The 21,491-nt window shown below is 43.9% G+C and overlaps 1 protein-coding gene across 4 annotated transcripts in view; it reads right to left on the bottom strand.

Moving 5' to 3' along the window:
* Positions 1-496: 496 nt before the first annotated feature.
* LOC116780046 (protein FAM219A-like) overlaps positions 497-21,491 on the bottom strand; it is a 132,464-nt gene continuing 111,469 nt past the window's right edge. For 2 of the 4 annotated variants that reach the window (XM_032674555.1, XM_032674557.1), the window contains 4 exons: positions 8,361-8,463; positions 2,294-2,374; positions 1,862-1,916; positions 497-652 (listed from right to left, as the gene is read on the bottom strand). In XM_032674555.1, coding sequence (XP_032530446.1) covers positions 497-652; positions 1,862-1,916; positions 2,294-2,374; positions 8,361-8,463 — 395 coding nt within the window. The remainder of the gene's footprint in view (positions 653-1,861; positions 1,917-2,293; positions 2,375-8,360; positions 8,464-21,491) is intronic. The other 2 variants (XM_032674556.1, XM_032674558.1) reach the window with 1 other exon arrangement.

The raw sequence follows: 21,491 nt of genomic DNA, 5'->3' as shown, positions 1-21,491 counted from the left end.
CTCTGTTTCTATTCCTGTGTCCCAGCTATGGTATAATTATGGTTACGCAAATGAATCAGGTTTAGTGAATCAATTAAGAACTGACCTTCTGCTACAGGTAAAACCCCCTGACACCTCAGACTCACCCCTGATCTTGTAGATGGATTGGTTTCAGTGGGGAGGAGTAACTACAGCTCCATCTGACCCTTCCCATTCTGGAACAGACACCTTACAAAACATCTTGAGTGCCTACACAAACCAAGGAGGCATCTCTGGACCCTCCTGTGTTTGCTCTCCAGACCAGTCAGTTCTGCCAGGCACTGCCTGGCACTTTGAGCAACTTCTCTTTTTTTTAACCATAGTTTAAAATAACTTATTAACCAATCATAAAATTAATTTTTTGGTTTCTCCTGGCTCCATGAACACAAAGAGATGCATGTCCTACCATAGGAGGAAGCAATGGCTGATAAGTTTTACAGTTATAGTGGAAAGCACTGATCAGAGCCTGCCAACCTCACTACTGGATGTGACAGGTGGTGGACGTGGCTTGGCAACACATGCAAGTAGGGTTGACCGATTTAGGGGGGATTAGGTCGAGGTCCTCGTCATCTGGGATCTCATCTAACCGGTACCCATCCTTTAGCAGCTGGATATTCAAGTCTTGGTTGATCTGCTACAGACAAAGAGACAAACAGTCAAACACTTGAGACTTCTTTCTTCTGATAGTTGAAAGAGGAAAGAAGTCCCTTATTCTGGAATATATTTTCCTATCATTAGCAGCTGTCTCATCAATGAAAGAGTCCCAGTTTGTGACCACAGGTGAGGGCTGCTTTCTATTGTTTAAACTTCTTTTACAATAGGAATATCTAGAGTGAGATATTCCAGAGTAGCAAGTCGATACAGTATTTTATTCTCGAATAATCTTTCCATGAAGATGAGTCCTCATTTAAAGTAATGTAATAATAATGATAATAAATCGACTGGCAGGTGGCAGGTCCCTCCTTTCAGGCTGGGGCACTATAGCAGTTGAAAGGTGGTAAAGCTTCTTGGTTTTTTATAATCTCAAATTCAAGTGCTGTCTACCCAGATCTGTATGAACAACACTTCATCAGGGCCCAGAGATGGCCCAGATCATTTGATCTGGTTCCTGCTCTTAGCTGTTTCTCAGCGTTTCAGAAGTATTTTGCCCAAGGAAGGGATACAAAGGGGAAGAGTTCCCAGTAGCTTGTGTGCATAATGGCTGTTCAGCATCCTGGATGCAAAATCAGATCCTGCAGAAGCAGTAGCTGGAGTCCAAACAACTAATTCACAAGAGATCTTGGGAATATATTCAGAAAGAATGCAAAGAGATTAACAAGCCTGAGCTTCCCTGCCGTTTCTCTTTGAAAGGGCAAGAGTTCATATCTGCAAGTCCTCCCTAGAATTTCTGGTGCTTCAAGTAAACATGCACTGGGTGACCCTGACCCCCCCAAGAACTGGAAATCACAGCACACCCTCAGATCCTTTATTTGTGTCCTTGGCAAGCATACAGTTGCTGAACTGCTGTGACAGACAAGTTGATGCATTTGCACCACATGAGCCAACACTGCACGACTGAGCAGAACTGGGAAAAGCTTGAGTGAAGTCAAAGGTATTTGTGAAAACAGCCGATGGGCAGATCTGTGTCTGTGCCATAGAAGTATGGTGACGGAGCCAACTGGATCACCAGGAAAGACAGAAACATGACACAGTTTCTGCCATGGTCCCTTCCAGGCTCACAAAGGCTACACCACTGGTAAATTCCTTGTGGAGCTGTTTCTGGCAGCACAAGGACACTAAGTTGTTTCTGGCTACTCGACTATTAGCATTCATGGCAAGGATGGAAGGAAAGAGTATAACTCACCTCAGTCGATGAGTATCCTGAGGAGGAATATCTGGACATGTCAAAGTCATCATCACTGCAGGGAATGACAATATACAGCAACAAAGGAAACAACAGTTAGAGAGACCTGTATTCCCTGGTTAGCCCTATCTTTCTTGTGCCGTGAAACTGTACTTCATCCACAGAGAAATTACATCAAGGGAGTCTGGAGAGCAACTTTCATCTGAGACCTTTCCATCAAAGTGCTCTTTACTCACATCTCTTTTCTACTTGTTTACACACACAGACTTGTTACAGCATATGCTGAAGGGCACAGCAAGGAAGAGTGCGAGTGGCCTGCAAGAGCAGTTTCAGCAGGAATTAGCTTCAGTGCTGCACTATGGCATGAAAACTTGCTTGCATCATAATATATGTATATGTATATATATAAAATCTTATTAACCCTTTGCATACCTGTCCGTATCCAGGGCTACCAGTGGCTTTTCATCTGGACTCTGATCTAACGATGAATAGCCCTTATTGGGAACGACGAGCCTGAAATAATTAAATGCTGTCCATTAACCACACAGTAAAGCTCAGTACCACACATAGTCTAGAGCAAAGCCATATGATAGTTGGTTTTCCCTGTTTCACTTCCTTGTAAGTCTTCCCTTATCGGTGAAGACATTTAAATGGGTGCAATTCAGAGGAAGCAGGCTGTGTCTCTGGGTAGTTCAGAGCAGTTTCACAAGGATGAACACTGGACATGCACTGAGAACACACTCCTCTCTGAAAGGAAAAACAATTGGGACACTCCACACTTCATTCTGGTGAACCTGATCACTAGCACTGCTTGTTGTATCAGACTTTTCATTTTTGTATTTCTTTTTTTTCCTCTAGCAATGAGTACATGACACTAGCAACAAATAAATGGGAGAAGGAGGCTAGGGGAAGGCAGTGGCTGGGTGCTCCTACTATTCTTCTATTGGAAATCAGGGATTTGGTCTTTCTACATGAACTCCTACACAGCCCCCACAACACAGCACTTCTGAGTTCTCACTCCTAAATTTAGAAATATAAGGAATATGAGCTGATGGGTGCAGCATAAGAGTCCAGTCAGACTAGAACTTTTAAAATTCTATTACTTTATAGACTTTCACTTCATCAGAAGTATTACAAAGGCTGATGATGACTTTGCACCTTTAATTGCCTCAGAGAGTTTGTGTGTTGGAATACAGGCTTCAGAGCTTTTACAATAAGGAAAATACATTAATTCAGTGGTATCCACTTCACAACAGAGTTCTTCCATCCACAAAACCGAACATGAGTAAACAAAACACTACCAGGGGATCTAGGAGAAGAGCACTTTGTGGTGCTATTTAACCGATTAAAAAAATCACATCTTTTTCTTGAGAAATGTCTTTTTTCTTAATAACACAGAACTTAATTTTTTCTGCAACACACAAAAACTGTGATAATGTCTTTGCCCTGATCTAAACCTTTCCCTTGCATTCTGATTGTCCTTATGTTTGCTTCCTACTGTCCTTGTGTGCTGGTTTAAAGGTAAACTGGCAGGGGAAATGAACCCAACTCAGAGATTATAAATCAGAATAACAATTTAATAAAATAATACAATAAGTACAATTATACAGACAAACAATTGGTTTTAACCCACAAAACCCAAATGTATAATCCAGCACTCTGGGGCATGAACAGAGTGGTGTTCATTGGGCCCCCTGAGTCCAAAGTAAAAGAAGAGGGGAAAACCTGTTGGTGAGAGTGCTGTTGCAGTCTGGTCAAGAGTGGTGATTTCAGTCTGGTCGAGGGTGGTGGTTGCAGTCCAGTTGAAAAGTGGTGGTTGCAGTCCAGTCGAGAGTGGTGGTCTGCAGTCTGGTTGAGAGTGGTGGTCTGCAGTCTTCCTCTGGATCCCACGAGTGGTTAAAAAAGTTCCAAGACTCCAAGATTATATATTCTCCAGTTCAGGCAGGAATGCTCAGTACTTCCCTCAGGGCGGGGAGTTCCACAATGGGTGTGAGAACAGGGGGGCACCCTCCTATCTCGCAGGCCTCTTAACACCTAGTTTATAGCCTGAGGAGTCAGGCTGCTCTGGGCAGAGGGTGCAAATAGTCTATTGATAACAGTTTCTGGGAAATGGCATGGAAGGCTATAGAATACACAGTTTTGGGTTACACCCATACAGTGATGAACTGGTCCCAGCTGTTCTAACTAGGACACCTTGGAACAAAACCAGATTGCAGTCGAGCTGCTTTCTTCTGCAGGTGTCCTAGTATGAGCTTCTTGTCTTAGTGGTTTTGATCACTTAACATGAAATATGTTATGACAAAATCTGAGTTTAGGTTATCCTCAGAGCAGGCTACGTCTGTCTGTGCAGAAGTGGTGCAGATGGTGTTGTGGGCTCTCCCTGTGCTCAGAGTATGAGAAATAAATAATCTGGTTTTACTATAAGCAAATTAATTTAGTGGAAAACAGAAGGGGGTGGGATTTTCTTTTTTTCATTTAATTCCAAGGGTTTTCTAGGCATATTGTGAAAGCTGTAAGGTGGAAGGTCCTGTCTGGGCCTGACGCCAGGAAACCTTTGCGGCCGGGAATAGGGAAAAGTATAAAAATAAAAATGTACCCTCTGCCGCATGATTGGCCTTTGTGTGCGGAGAGACCCCTCTGTACAATGTACAGGGGGGTACCTCACGAATCAATCAAGAGGGAGGATAACACCCCCTCCTGAGTCCGAGAAATTACCTTTTAAGGTAAAATAGCTGACACTCACTGAATATGTAACAGCTTATGTAACCAAGAGCAGTGGGGTGCTTTCTAGGTCCATGTGACTTAGGATTGCACCCAGTGCTGCAATAAAGAACTTCTTACTGCATTTTTCCTTGTCCTGCAGGTATTTTTGGAAGCAAGGATTTTTCCTACAAGAGTGAGTGTGCCAGTATCACTCCAACCTTGTTCACGTATTATTTACTCTTAGGGAGACTGAGTGTGTTATGAATTCAGAACCTTTTACCTCTAAGGCTGTGCCCCTGCCCCAGGAGGAGATTGAATAGTGAAAGCAACCTGGTACTAGAGGCTGGATGTCAGAAATTCATATAGATAATACAGAAGAACAGAAGCCTTGGGAAAGGAGGAGAAGGTGAAATAGAGACTAGGAGAGGCAATGCAGTTTGCCTGAATGAAGGAAAACATTTGATGAGGAGAAAAGCAGAACTGTTATAAAAGTGGAAATGGCTTTAGCTTATTCTCCTCTTGCAGAGACCAGAGGAAGCCAACAGTTTAGACTTTTAAGAACTACCATAACCTGAATGTTTTGCAGTGTATCCCACTGGAATATTTCCCATTGTACTGCAGCCATTATCTTGTGAAAAGAAGTTGCTTGAACAAGCTTGTGGCATTTCTGCCTTCTTGGGGTTGCCCTGTTTATGGCAAGACAGACAAAACCATTCTGAGGTATTACTAGGGCTGTGCTTGTGGTGCTGCTTGGCTCTCAGAAAGCCAAGGGAGCTGGGAGATGAAGAGACATGGGCCAGTGAGACCCTGTGCCAGACACCTCCCAGCTATATGGGAACAATGGCTACATCTTCTATTAAAGCAATGGCTGCAAACCTGTTTTGCAGATCCCAAGGGATGATTCTAAAAGCTGTGTGAAAAATAACTAAGAAAAGCAAGTCTACTGCCAGCAGGGTCCACTTGGCTGTGGAGGCATCCACATGTCCTCTGAACAGTGCTCAAGTGTACACAAATGGACTGAACTGGCTGTTCAAAAGCTTTTGTTGACGGTTCCACTGCTCAGTCCTTCCCCGCCCAAATCACTCTTCTTTTCATCAGCATCTCAAAACAGCAGCCTTTCCAAGCAGAAGTCATTAATTTTACAATAGGCACCTGTACTTCTCTTCCTTACCATCTTCCTCCACTAATTTCAGTGTTTCTAAAATTCTCAAGCAGGAAATCTTCTACCATTCCTCTTGGGAAACTAGCATTCAGCCTATTGCCAAAAGAAACCAATTGTCATAGGTTTTCTTGTTTGTAAAAAAGAAAAAAAAACCCTGCTTGGAATTTTTTTCCCTTTACCACTTTGAAAGAAAGCTGTTGAGCGAGGGAGGGGGAAGGATGGCTAGAGTGAACACACACACAAAAGGACTGGCTAATGGCCCCGCATCCAAGCTAATTGGCCTCAGAAGACTGTGGGGGGGAGGTGAGCTTTTTTCCTCGGGAGACGGCACTTTTGACTTTTGCCCAGACTCAGGGAAGGGAGTGGTGTGGAGAGGGGTGTTTCTGGGTTCATATTTTTGGCAGGGGGACTGGCTTTTTCTGGCCCCGAGGGAGGTCCCAGTTCGCCTCTGATTCCTCACGTCCTGCTCTGCCCACTGGCTGGACTTGCCTCGGATTCATCGGAAAGCCAGTGCCATCTGCGGAGGAACCTTTGAGGGGAAAGGCCGCCCCTCCCCTCCTCCTTCCCCGTGTTGGCAGCAGTTTGCACCCATCGACGAAAACGGGGATCCCAGCCAGAGCCAGCCTTCGACAGCAAGGAGCTTGTGTCCATTGACGAGGAAGAGGAGTTTCCAGTCACAGCCAGTGACAGTGTGAGTCAACAGGAAGACTACCTTCTCCCCTTCTCCTTTCCCCTTCGGTTGGGGGGGGGAGGTGTCCCATCCGGGTGCCTCCCGCGCACTGGGGCCACCGGCAGCGACTGCCAGAGCCCAACAGCGCCCCCTGCCGACCATCGGAGAGCAACTGCAGCTTCTGCCCCTCCAAAGATCTAGCAGCGCCCCCTGCTGGTCGTGGTTAGAATTGCACTGAAAGAGGAAAAGTACTTAACCGGTTTTGGTAGGAATTTGGGTGCAGGATTGTTGTTTGGTTTTTTTGTTCTTTTGTTGTGTTACCTATACATGTATGGCCAGTCTTCGCGAACGAAGATTTGGGAAGGGTCTTTACCCTTCGAGCCTGCGCAGTGGATTTTTTTTTTTTTTTTTTTTTTTTTTTTTTTAGGTGAGACACAGTGTGCGCTGAGCTGAGCCCACCCTTTAATCCTAAGGTTCATCTGCCGGGGCCGAGCAAGCTTGGACGGTGGCAGTGAGGTCCTCAGGACGTAGGTTTGTTTAGAGTGACCTTCTCTTAGATGGATGGCCTTACAGGGCTAACGAGCTCCATCTACCTGGGGGACTCCTCTGACCGGGACCCGAACCCGGGTCGCGGCGGTGAAAGCGCCGCATCCTAACCACTAGACCACCAGAGGGCCCCATACCTATACATACATATTCTTTAATATAGGGTTGTTATTTTTTTTCTTTCTCCACATTTCCTCGACTGGAGCCCCTTAATTTTGGATTTGCAATTGCTCAGAGGGAGGAGCTTGGTCTTCCTTATAACTTGCCCTCCTTAGTAAACGTTTGTCCTGTTAAACTGAGACACCAATTTTTTCCAACTTGTATTCAGAAGACAAAGAGAAGCATGGAAAAGCCAGCTGAGAGCATTTGCTCAATTTCTTGATGCCACTAAGGGTCTGCCTTCTTTATATGGTCTCAACAACCAAACAGAGCAGTGAACAGTGCAGCGTGTTCCAACAACATCACAGGGGCTTACAAATAAAACTTGACAAAGACCTGGCATGATTTATGACTACTATTGTGGGGTTTGGGAATTAATGAATTAACAGAGAGGCTCTGACCTGCAGTTCCTGTTCTACTTAATATACGGTTATTCAGGGAACTTTATCATTCATCAGTAAACATCCAGAAATCATGCAGATTCTGCTGTTATTCTAAATGAGGTCCTCCACTAAAAACTGCCACCTTTCTAGTAGCATGCAAAGCATGTAATCCAGTGGACTCAGGGGGCGTCCTCCCTCCTGAATGCAGGTAGATGGTGTACTGAAGCTTGCATGGAAACAGTAGAAACACTGTAAGTATTTAACTAATAACATCCTTTTTTACAGTGGTTTGTGGCACTGTCTGATACTGTCATACAGAGATGTGCCAAAGCAGCTCCAGCAAAGTATGACCATGCTGTTCCAAGTGAGGAGGAGGTATATAGCAAAGCATACTGAGATGGATTGTCACAAGCCTTTGTTAAATCAATCAGTAGGAAGAAGGGGTCATCATCAAAAAGGAACAGGGGAAATACTGTAATAAAAGCAACCAAAGCAGAACTAAGCTCTAAACCAGTTTGCATTACATGAAGCAGTATCATACTCTCTCCTGCTGTCAGGATTAGGTGTTATGTGAGGTTACCCAGAACATGCAAGACAGCCATATCAAACCCCTAATTTCAACCAAGTTGGACTGCCTCTGCCTGCCTTCAGACTGCACTGTCACCAGTCCTGATCCCAGATGTCCCTGCATGTCCCCAAGGGATGGGATGCAACACAGCACAGAGCATTTGGGCCTGCCAGCTCTGGTAAGGGCAGACACTGCTCTCATAGTGTGTTTGGCAGTAGGCAAATAGCAATGAACACCATCCTTGCCCATCCTAAGGTCATTAGGGATTGTAGCTTAGAGCACAGATGAGTGCTTTTCCAGTCCTTTACCTTGTTCGTGCCATCACATTGTTCTTCTTGGGCTGCTGATTAACTGGGTTTCCCATGTTGCCGTTCTTCAGGGATCCCTTCTGAGCCAGCTCCCTCTGCTTCTCTGCATATGGGATATAAAGGGGAAAAGCAGAATTAATAGCAAAGGACATGAGCTCTCCATCTCTCAATAAAGGACACTTCAAAGGCCGGATGAGTTGTGTCCCATTGCCTCCAAGGTCACCAAGGGCTAAAGCTAACTGTGGAGTAATGGATAGGGTTAAAAGTTAAAGGAGAATAAGAATTACAGAGGACAACCAGCTGCTGCCTCCCGGATGGAACATTGTCACAATGCCCCACAAAGGTTCCCTAAACACCTGTTACAGAGGATGCAATGGAGAGGGGAGTAATGTGAATACACTGCAGCCTCCCTCCACAAACATCCTGCAGGAAGGGGAACATGGTGACACTTTGTGCCGTATCTGCCAAGGACAACTACCCAATTAAGTATTAATGACTAGAGTCACTCAAACTCCACTTAAACCTAAAGAAATAGTATAAAAGGAAGTTGGAAATGCGGAGAAATTGGAGGAAGATTTCCACCGAAACTGCTGGGATCAGCTGACAGGCCGAACCTGTCTTCCCCCCCCTGTCCAGGGACGCCTGTTGGGTGAGAAACTTATGCTATGCACGCTGAATACTGCTTTTAAGGACTAGAGCTTGCTTTTGCTCCAGAATAGAATATTGGTTTGTTTTAGAGTTTGTGCTTACTTTATAGTCTTATTAGATTGCTACTACCACAAATCTTATTAACTTGTCACGATTTGTATTAATAAAGAGTGTTATTCCATAAACTGTTAGAGTGAGTCCTTAATAAGGTGCTGACACGTGGGAAGACCTGCTGAGGGGTCTCCCTTGCACTGTTGCACAGCAGTCTCCAAAAAAGGGCAACCGAATAATCCCAATCTTGTGAATCTGTCCGGTGAAGAGTTACCTTTGGGATAAGGGATACCTGACAGACTGGGTCGGACAGACATGGTTTTATTTTCCTTGGAGAACTAACAAACAAATAAATCTCTGTGGGTCAAGAAAATCTCCCCTCTCTAAGGGTCAGGCGAATCCCCCCCCCCTTTCACGTGTCACTAACATACCCTGACTCACAGCATCTTACTGACAACACACACTAAGATGGTTATAGAGCTTCTTGATGAGAACCCGTTGGGGCAGAGGAAGGGCAGAGATTTTACCTTTATCTGCACCTGGTTGCTGCATGGACTCTAAGACTGTGCTTTGTGTTGGGCAAGGAGATTTATCCTTTTTCTCCTCCTACTGAGGCTGCCACTGAGGGGCCCAGTGGGGGTAGAAGAGTGTCCCCATCAAAGCATCATCACCATTTAGTGTTAGCCCAGCCTACCTTGACACCAGGCCTGAGTTATTACAGTTTCCCTGGATGGCAACTGAACAGACTAACACACCCCACAACAGAAAATGTTGTTGACCCTGCTTCTATTCCTAGCAACCTGTCATGTCCCCGTGTATCTTTCTCTTTTATCTCACATTGATTCTTGGGAGCTTGCTTTCTTTATAAAAAAAAAAAAGTGAAACATTTTACAGGTGTATTTTTAAATAGTATATTGTTTGCTTAAATTTTCAGAGCTTGTTCTACTTGCTGCTGAAATGTACCTTAAAACTTGGACAGTACATTGAGCTTTCTTTGTGTATTCAGTGCAAGAGGGGATTTAAATTAACTTCTCATTTAGGAGAGACTATTTCTCTTAATAACTTCTCACTGCAGATTCACATATAGAATTCAGATCCAAAAGCTAAGCCTTTTTCAGGTATGCAGTGTTTGTACTGTATTAATACATTCCTGCCTTCAGTAGGAATAGGAGCCCATGTATGATGGGTGTATTAGGGAGGGTTACTGTATCAGGGAAAGGTCCGAGATATACAGAGACGAAAAACAGACACCTTTACTAGCTCAACAAAAAACAATATTTATTACAAAAGGTGGCAAAGAAAATGAACAAACTCAAAAGGGAGGAACAAGGAGAGGAATAAGCCCCCAGTGCGACCTCCCCAGTTACCCAGCTGTTGCCTATAAAGTTATCTTACTGACCTAGCATACCTATAATTACCCATAGCAGAAGTGGCATCCTCGGAGAGTAAGTTAACAAGCTGGCAAGCGTCCCCGCCAAAAGGCAGCGCTGTCCTTGAAGTAAAGCTAACTCTCCCCAAGAAGGCACTATATGCTTTTTAAACAATTAATTGAGAGACCACAACCTCCCCAGGTGTGACCAGCACCGCCCCGCCAGAGGGTCTCAGTCCCACCTCCCGGTTATGTAAGTGCACCTCTTCTGCGCATGCATGAGAACTTTGGAAGTCCCCTAATGCACGTGCAGTGTGTTTTGGGGGTCTATCTTAATTGAGTCTGGGGCTGAACCTTCCTCACTTCATCATCACTTTCTCCTCCAAATGCCCTTGACGGACAAGTAACCAATCACAGGACATCAATTAAAACAGTTTATACAAGAAGCTCTTTTCAAGGACAACTTTCCTGTTTATCAGTGCTTGTTTTCCTATAACTTGGCAGGGAAAGAGCAAAGCTTTCACAGGTGGCAGGGCCAAACACAGACCAAAAGTATCAGCATAAATTCACCCTGGTACAGATGGGTTATCATATAAACTGATATTCAATTTTCTGGTTCAAAGTCCTTCCTTGTTTCTTGTGGGAAATCAATTGGATTGAGTTAGCAATTAACCACAAAAGTTGAGCTAACTGCCCCAATCTCATCCTGCAATGCCAGGCAAGGTTTGTAGGGAAAAGCCAAGCATGGGGCCAGTAAGGCAAGAAAGGGCCTAGTTACAAACGTTCTCCAGTGTGAGAAAATGTTGGGAACTATTTTTGTGCCATGCTCGAATAATAGGGATTTACCGGACTGCTGACTGGGGAAACTGAATAGTGAATTTGTTTTCCTTCTGCTTCTCCTGTGGTGTGTGAAATGTACTGATATATTTTATTTTCTCTTGTGGATTTTATTTCCTTTGTAGAGAAAAGTACCTTTTCCCACTTGTCTGGGGAAAGTAGCATGCCTACCAGGATGTGTAAGTGCAAGATGGACCAACTCTCTCCTTTCCACACAGGTAAGAGCAGGGGAAGACATGCCCAAGGCCCAAGTTTATTTGAGGATCAAATAAACTTCAGAGATGCCTAGAGCATCCCAAAACAATTTAAGTGCGGTAGGAGCATCCATGCCAGTGTCCCCAGCCAAATAGGTAGGAATCAACAGTTCAGCTTCCTCTTGGATGCTATGAATCCTGAGTCCCTGGTAGTCAAAAAGTGAGGGCTAGCAGGAGGAATGGAAGTCTACCTGTACTGGGTTTGCACAGCAAGGTTTTGTTAGCGGAGGGGCTACAGGGGTGGCTTCTCTGAGAAAATTCTCCCATGTCCAACAGAGCCAATGCCACCTGGCTCCAAGATGGACCTGCTGCTGGCCAAGACTGAACCAATTAGTAAGGGCATTAACACCTCTATGTTAACATATTTAGGAAGGGAAAAAGTTATTGTGCAGAAGTAATTGCATCCAGAGAAGAGAGGAGTGAGAATATGTGAGAGGAACAATTCTGCAGACACCAAGGACAGTGGAGAAGGAGGGGAAGAAAAAAAGAAGGTACTCCAGATGCCAGAGCTGAGATTCCCCTGCAGCCTGTAGTGAAACCCATGGTGAAGCAGGCTGTCCCCCTGCAGCCCATTGGGGTCCACAGGGGTGCAGAGATCCACCTGCAGCCCATGGAGGAGACTCACACCAGAGCAGGTGGATGCCCAAAAGAAGGCTGTTGATCCCATGGGAAGTCCATGCTGGAATAGGCTCCTGGCAGGACTGTCTCCTGGGAGAGGGACCCTACGCTGGAGCAGGGGTGTAGTGGTTTGGACTTTGTTTTCCCCCAGAGGATAAGAAAAGTGGTAGACCCCAAGGGGTGGAAACCCCTGGAAGTTTTGAATTTCTGTCCAATGAGCGCTCCTGCAAAAAATGTAAACATATCACAACCAGACCGGAAGAGAGGAGTTGTAGTTTTTTTTTAGGGAGAAGAAGGTGGCCATGTTGTGAGCCACGAGGAAGGGGCTCTGAGCCCCACAGGGGGGCTTTGGCCCCCAGCCCCAGCTGGGGCCTGTGGGGACCTGGAACAGCATAATGCTGGGCTAGGTGCCTGTAGTTATGCCGGGAGATGTTTTTCTCCATGGGCGCAGAGCAGCAGCCAGCACTGACCGGAGAAACGGTGGCAGAGAGCCAAGACAGATAAGAACTGAACCGAAGAAGCAACAAAGACATGCAGCACCAGAGAAGGGACTCCTGGAAGGAGACCTGAGGGAAAGAGAGTCAGCAGCTGAGTTCTACAGAGTTCTTGGGGGTAAGAACTGATACCAGACCCCCCAAAACTCCTTTGAGACCTCCTGGAAGGAGGAAGTTGATAGACTCTTACTTGAAAGAGCCTTGAAGTGCAACATGCACTGCAGAGAGGAGCTGAGAAGCTCGGACGTCCTGAGAGCTCAGCCAGGACGGAGTGTGGGAGGTTGGCCTTGAGGGCCCTCCCTTGCTGCAAGCTACAAAGAAGCTCACAGCCTGAGACAGGGCACAGAGGCCCTGCAAGGAGCTTGAATCTCCTGGAGATACCAGACCGTCACGAAGACCCCCCTGTGCTTCGTGATATGACGTGGTGATACGACCTTTGTCTGGGGTGACGAAGCCCACAGAAGACCACTCATTTGGAGAGACGAGTGGCCGAGGGGGATACCCCCTCGTGTGTACTGGCAGAGATCCAGCTATCAGCTGCTGCAAAAAAAAAGAAGAGAGAACCTGCTGCCTTAGAAGATGCTACTGCTTAGTGACTGCTACTCTGAAGAAGCTGCTGCCCTGAGAGACTGGAAGGGATCTGTCCTTCTTTCCCTCCTGGACTTTTATTTGGAGGGGAGAAGAGATCTGATCCATTGTAAATACTTATGTCATAGTAGAGATAGCTAAGGTTGTGTATAATGTATTGTAGCATTTATTTGTACAGTCATTGTAATATATTCCCTTTCCCCATTCTGAGTCTGGTTGTGTTTTGTCTGGAAAAACCCATCTCACATTGGGTTGAGATGTGGGAGGGGGGATGGAGCTAGGGAATTGGAATTTGGGCTATCTCAAACCATGACAAGGGGAAAGACTCCTTTCCCTGAAGAGGAAGCAGCAGCAGAAACAACATGTGATGAACTGACCATAAACCCCCTTCCCTGTCTCCTTGCACCTCTGGGGGGAGGAGGTAGAGAACTGGGAATAAAGTTCAGTCCTGAAAGGAGGGCTTGTTTTACTTCTCATTATCCTACTCTGTTTTTGATTGGTAATAAATTAAATTATTTTCCCAAGTCAGGTTTGTTTTCTTTGAGATGGTAATTGGTGAGTGACCCTCCCTGTCCTTATCTCAACTCATGAGCCTTTTGTTATATTTTCTCTCCCCTGTCCAGTTGAGGAGGGGAGTGATAGAGCAGCTTTGGTGGGCACCTGGCATCCAGCCAGGGTCAAACCACTACAGCTCTGGGGTGTTGGGACAAGTTTCTAGAAGATGGTAGAGACGCATGCGAGTCACTTCAGGCTTTGAGGCAAGGAAACCCGCCTTCTGAGCCTTACAAGTGTTGTGAACCACTACTACTTCCACCATCACCCAAAGGAGCTGTTTGGGTGACAATCTCCTGAAGTAATTCTGGACTATAAAATCCATCACATCAGGTCCATCAGTGCCCATTTTGTGCTCAGTGCTTCCTCTTGGCATAGCAGGTGGAGTTTGTGAACTCCATTTCTAGGTAGTAAGCTCTTTCCCTGGCTTCCAGCTCTTTTGGTTTTGGTCCCTAGATCTTCCTTGAAAGCCAGGGCCCCAAACTCTAAATACCTAAGTTCCTTCCTAGAAATGTGACAGATTTAGGCACTTCTGAAGATGTCACTTTTGGGCTCTGACATTTTAAAAAAAATATCTGTGATTTCACAAGTATTTCTCATAGAAACTACAATCAAACACATAAACCAGCACAGTAAAGAGGTGAGAGAAGGAACCACAACCTAGTGATGCCAATTTTTACCCCAAAGAAGGCTCGGAATAACTGCTCAGAGACAGAATTTTCAGTCAATAAGCAGGAGGTATTTAATTTCACGGCCGGGGAGCAGCCAGGTCGCCCTGGACAAACTGCTCCACTCGAGAAACTTACAATCGAGCTTTTTATACACTTTTTGCCAAGCAATTACATCACATATTATGAATATTCATTATCTTACAACATCTACTTTTAATATTCATATCAGGCGGAGTCGAGGCAGAGTTGGAGGCGTGGTCTCTAATTTGGGGAGAACTTTGGTGGGAGTTCCTGTTGTCCTTCATCATGAACTCGTGTCCTTTTCATCATCATCTTCATAAACTTTTGAACTTTCCCTAATTTGGGTAGTTTCCTCGTGCATTTGGCAGGGGTTCTCATTATCTGGCATGAGTATCTGATTACTTGGCTTGTCCCTTTCCTTATCTCCCTTTGTGTTTCCTCCATATGTCCTTTTTTGTGTGTGTTAGCATTTTCAGTTCTTTCTGTCCATGCTTGTGTTCCCTCATGTCAGAGTGACCTGTATTTTAGTGAATTTATTGCCTCCACTATTTCCTAATAATGAGTTCTCTATGCCTTGCTTAAAGTTTATTCTGCGTTTAACTCTCTCTAATCCCTACACTGCTCTATTAACTTTTCGGGTTTTACCTGGCTTCACTAGTCTTGATAAATAAGTGGCATTTTTCTTTGAAGTTTGCCTCATATTGGCTGATGATACACCAAAATGATCATGAATCCCAAGATCACAACCCTTCACTGCCCCAACTGTGCTAACCTTTGTGTGAAACATGGGAACTATGCACCTGGGGAATTCTCAGGGCATGAAAAACTAAGATGCTATTTCCTTCTGAGTCGTTCCAGACTCTACAGTATGGTAGTCAAGTATTCCCCACCAGACTTAGATGAGACCAGAGTTCCCACATGTCTTTCCCAGCCTCAAGGCCACTGCTTGTTGGGGGCCTGGCCCTATCAGAAAGGATAGACATTGTCCTCAGCACTTGGCAGTTTCTGCCTCTGGTTATGAAAAGACTCTCCATGTCCAGGATTGTCTGTGCTGCCTGCAGTGTTCCAGTATGTGCAATGAACTTCCAGGAAGGCTACACAGCCTGATGGAAAAATCAATGTTGACCCTATGAAACTAGCTAACTAGGGGTGTCGGGGTTGACAGAGAACCTGTCAGCAGCCTGGCAATTAGTGATGAGGAATTTAAACAACTTTTAGGAAATATTTACTGTAATGGTGGATGGAACAAACATAATGCAGCCCAGACCAAAGGTCACCAATCAAAATGTGTATAGTGTCACCAATAGCATGTCACAGCATGCACAGTGTCTTCAGTGTCACCAATAAGAGTGTGTGCAGTGTCTTATGCTTGAGACTTTTGACCAATTGTGTTGTGACACGATAGTGTACAAAGAATATAAAAGAAATACTTGAGAGTAATAAACAGCTTCCTGATCACCTTGCACCTGGACTATGTCTGACTCTGATATCTGTGTCGCATTGACCGTTCCGACATTATCAGCGACATATGGTGACCCCGACGTGATTACAGCGTTGAAGAAGGATTTATCTCCAACTCCGAGAAAGAGTTTGGAGGGATTCCTCTCCGAGAGAGAGGGGCTGCCGTGACTTCCCTCCTAGAGGGGGAAAGAGCAGAGGATTTTCTCTCCTAGAGAGAGATTGGACCTGTGGGGCGAGGCACAGGGGGAACGGAACCCGGTGAAGCTTGAGAGCGGGTGGCTTCCCGCCAAACGGTCCGGACCTGAACTTTTTGAACCCTCATTAGGTAAGCTAACGGGGGTGCCACCGGGGACTATATTTTAACGATGGGTCAGCATATAACGAAGGAGAAAAGTGTAGTTCTATCTACGTGGAAATCCCTCCTTAATTGAAAGAATGTCAAGGTTGCTGAATTTAATTTACGACGTGTGCTGTTATAGTACTGAAAATAAGGCTTTGAAGCTACTACGTTAAGTTGCATTTCATGTGTTTGCCTGACACTTGCTCCGTGAGACTCTGAAAGATTTAGAAGCGTACGGGAGGCAACAATTTATGCAATAATTCGTATAAGAACTAAAACTCTGAAACGCAGTTGCCCAGAAAGATAAGCAGGTTGCCGATGTAACAAATTGTCCTTGAACTACACCTCCAAGCAAAAAAATGCAGAAAAATTTAATAATTCAGTCCCGGAGACAGAAAAGAAGAAAGGACCCCCCCTCTCCATTGCCACCGCTGCAGAAAAAGCAGTTTTTCCACCAGATAACTCCACTGAGAAAACAACTAAGAAAAGAAATTCAAGTCAAGATATTTAAGCGAATGGAGAGGGACAGAGATAAATTAGAACAGTGGGGGCTGGGCAGAAAACAAGACAGCAAGGCCCATCCCTGTATAAGCCTTTGAACTTCTTCGCAGCCTGAGTTACTTATTTTTTGTTCATGTACTAATTGGCTGTTTCAGTCTCACAATATGTGTAAGATAAAACACAGAAAAATATGCAACAAATCAAGTTTGGTGTCATGGAAGCCTGAAGACGACGATCCCTACTGGGGAGAAAAGGGGGGCAAAAACTGCCTTCTGATATTTCTGTTAATTCTTGTGTTAACTGTAGTGTCTGTTGAATGTTTTTGTGAGCTCACAATATTATTGTTACTGTGTGTGTGTATGTGAAGAAACAAAGTTCTTTGCCAGGACAAAAAGGGAAAAAGAAAAGTAAAAAGCCCTCCCTTGAAAAGATTCAGCCTTGCCAGGGAGAAAAAACAGTATGTATTTCTCACGATAGAGACGGTCTGTTGCTTGGTAACTAAGCAGGAGTGAAACTCTCCTACTTTGTAAAAATTGCAACTTTGTAACCTTCTGATTGGAGAAAGAAATTGTCTTACAATTTCATAACATAGTCTTACTAACTGTTTTCTGAAGTTGTTCATTAAAATAACCAAAATTGTTTTAAAATACATACATAAATGTAATGGAGAAATAGAGTTTTTAAAGTAACTGCTGACAACTGCCTGTGATAAGAAAATTCCAAGACGTGTGGGGGGAGAGATTCTCAGGCAGAGTTGCTAAGCACAGCTGCTCTACCTTCCCTCTCCCCCCCCTGCTCAAACAGCTCTGTAAACATTATTTTGTTGCTTCTGTATTTTACAGATAGGTTTTTTGAGATTGTTGAGGAAGCTTTAAGGTAGACTTATTTGGTGGAACACCTAGTTCAAAAATATCTTATTTGACAGGGGTAGTTTTTGCCAGAGAAAAAAGGGAAAAATAAATAATCTATTTCTAGCTGGAAGTTTCCACCTTTGTGGAAAGAGAGATGAAATCTAAAGATATAATACAGGAAACTGCCTAACAACAGACAGCGTTTCAAGTTTAAACTGCATCTGTCCTAGTCTCTGTGCTAAGCAGCAGAGGTGTGTCCCTGTTATCAGGACAAGCTTAAACCAGAACTGTTGCTGCTTTGCAGGTGTGCATTCTGGATCCCCTGGTATACTCTTATGAGCAAAACCCTAGTTTAAAGCAGCCTGAGTGAGTTTTACTGTGGCTTTATGTAAATTGCTAAAGTTGAAAGCTACTTTACGAGTGTTAACTTCTTAAATACATTGATGTAAGTTAAACTGTTACATCTATTTTGTTTAAATAAGATGTTTAAAGTTTTCATGTATATCCCAGAAAAATGTATAAATATCAGCAAAAATTCAGAATTAGCTGCTTATAAATCCTAGCTGATCATATCATTTCAGAGGCTGGGTGAGACTGCTTAAGTTGTAAAAGGACGTGACTGTTCTCCAGTTTCATTTTTTACATTCGGAGAGGCAGGAATCTGCCCTATGAATTTGTGAATCCTGTTCAAATCCCAAGCTATATGTGGCTTGAAAAAAGAAAAGATGCAAAACTATATTTAATCCAATTATGCAACTAAAAATCCTTATCAAAATCAGTAATCCCATCCTCTGAAAGATTTCCATATGTTGAGATTTTGAACAGTCAATTGTTTCTTCATAATGAAAGCTGCTATTTGCTTTTATTGAAGTTACAGTGACCTTCCTGAATTTCAGTGTGTTTTACTTTACAATAAGAGAGAATTTTTCTACAGTACAACATGATAAAATGCTGCTCAAAATGATAAAAGCAAAGTAAAAGGAAATACAGAAGTTAGAGACCTAAAAAGATGAGTTAAAATTAAATGTGATTGTTCTAACCAATGTTATTTGAGAAGCAGGATTGAAGAATGCTCCGGGAAAATTCAAAGAACCAAGCCATGGAACCTATCTCCAACAGAGAGAATTACACTGCAAAGAACCATCACTAGGCCTTCAGCTTCAAAGAAAAACTGCAAAATTACCCACAATACCCACTTAAAACTGACTGAACTATTAATAACAAATTTGTGAGTTTTCTATTAAGGTGAAGAACAACTACAAGAAGCAGATGAACAAGAGTCGAGAGTTAATTACATCCCAGACATCGGAGACAACTTGGACTGACTTCTCTCAGAAGACACTGAATTTCAAGCTGTATTAGCAGACTGTAATAGTGATTTATCTATTCATTTTTCTAGGTACTGACTATAGACAGAAATCATGTGTTGCTGCCAATCACACATTACTCACGTAACTCAGACATTGGTTTAACTTCTCCACAATTTAGGAAGTTTTGAAAAACTGTAAGGACAAGTAATGTTGTAATTTGCTGGTTTTTCAGAACTAAAACAATTCTTGCAGGTTAGAGTGCACGTCACGCTGCAGACATCCAGCATAAATCTCTAAAAGTTACATTGTACTGAACTACCATCAGACCTTCGTGATGCTGTCATCATCACTTTGTATAAGAAGAAAGGTACTAAATCAGATTGCTCAAACTATCGTGGTATTACTCTGCTCTCCATTGCTGGCAAAATCCTGGCAAGAATACTCTTGAACAGACTAATACCCACTATAGCAGAAGGAATTCTACCTGAAAGTCAATGTGGTTTCAGAACCAACAGGAGCACCACAGACATGGTATTTGTCCTCAGACAACTGCAAGAGAAGTGTAGGGAACAGAACAAAGGTCTCTATGTAACCTTTGTCGACCTCACCAAGGCTTTTGATACTGTGAGCAGAAAAGGTCTGTGGCAGATTTTGGAACGTTTAGGTTGTCCCCCCAAGTTCCTTAAAATGATCATCTCACTCCATGAGGATCAGCACGGCCAAGTCAGATATGGCAACACACTTTCTGAGCCCTTTTTAATTAAGAATGGTGTGAAACAAGGTTGCGTTCTCGCTCCTACCCTATTCACCGTCTTCTTTAGCATGATGCTCCAAAGGGCCACAGCAGACCTCGATGATCAGGACGGTATCTACATTCGATACCGTACTGATGGAAGTCTATTCAATCTAAGGCGACTGAAGGCCCACACCAAGACCTTAAACCATCTTGTCCGGGAGCTGCTTTATGCTGATGATGCTGCCCTTGTTGCCCACACAGAAGCAGCTCTGCAGCGTTTAACATCCTGCTTTGCAGGTGCTGCTGAGCTCTTTGGGCTGGAAGTCAGCTTAAAGAAGACAGAGGTCCTCCATCAACCTGCACCTCAGGAAGTCTTCCATCATCCCCACATCACCATTGGCCAATCAGAGCTCAAATCAGTCCAACAGTTTAATTACCTTGGTAGCCTCATCTCCTCAGATGGTAAGATCGACGGAGAGATAGACAACAGGTTAGCTAAGGCATATAATGCTTTTGGAAAACTCCACAAGAGAGTATGGCGTAATAAACACTTAAAGAAAAGCACCAAGATCAGTGTTTACAAAGCCATAGTCTTGTCTACTCTCCTATACGGCTCCGAATCATGGGTCATCTACCGCCACCACCTGCGTCTCCTAGAACGCTTCCATCAGCGCTGCCTCCGTACAATCCTTAACATCCACTGGTCAGATTTTGTGACCAATACATCTGTACTAGAGCAAGCAGCTGTCACAAGTATTGAGGCCATGTTACTGAGAACGCAGCTGCGATGGGCAGGGCACGTCTCAAGGATGAAGGACCACCGCCTCCCTAAGATCCTGCTCTATGGTGAACTTGCCACTGGCTGCCGCATGAGAGGAGCCCCGAAGAAAAGATTCAAGGACTCCCTGAAACAACATCTCAGCCTTGGCCATATTGATCACCATAACTGGTCTACTCTGGCCTCAAATCGGGAGGCCTGGAGACACACCATCTACAACGCAGCTGTCTCCTTTGAGAACTCACGCAGGATCACTCTCGAGGAAAAAAGGCAACGCAGAAAGAACCGTGTCTTGCAAAATACACCATCTAAGGAGTCTTTCTGCTGCGCCTTTTGCAATCGGATATGTCTATCACGTATTGGCCTCATAAGCCACCAGCGTGCCTGCAGCAAATGTGGATAGTGCCTTCCCAAATCTTCGTTCGCGAAGCCTAGCCATGACATGACATGACACATTGTACTCAGTGTGAGGGGACATGAACCTCTTTAACAGAATTATTTGCAATGTACTGCATGAATTCTAATACCTGTTTTATTTTCCTTTAGTGACTACTGCTGTGAAGCTTCTCTTAGTATACCTAATGTAAACGTTCAGAAATTCTCTTTCAGTATTAACACTGTTGAGTAGATGATCCCATGATAAAGTATTGTACAGGCTAATTTAATCCATATTTGATACAATATTCCTTCAGTTCAATCAAGATGCGAATTATGAGTAACTAAATTTAAGAAGTAAAATACCATTTGTATTAATTTACAGCTCTTACAGCATGTTGCTAAAGGATGAACAAAAATATAGAATTAGATGATGTGCTAATAGAATAACATAACCCTGAATTTTACCCATCAAATGAACATTTTAAAATATAAAAAGGGGGGAAAGAGACTATGCAGGCGCATAAACAGATGCTAAATCAGAATAGATCTATTTTAAATTTGTTAGGCCTTATATTCCTTGTATGTATTCCTTTTCAAGCCAGGTACAGTTGTTAGATGTGACTACCAAAGATGACAAACTGAGAAGTACACAGCCAATAACTACTTAAAATGT

This window comes from Chiroxiphia lanceolata, chromosome W, assembly GCF_009829145.1.
Source record: "Chiroxiphia lanceolata isolate bChiLan1 chromosome W, bChiLan1.pri, whole genome shotgun sequence".
Lineage (NCBI taxonomy): Eukaryota > Metazoa > Chordata > Aves > Passeriformes > Pipridae > Chiroxiphia > Chiroxiphia lanceolata.
The sequence above is the reverse complement of the archived record's forward strand: the minus strand, read 5'-3'. Positions and strand labels throughout refer to the sequence as shown.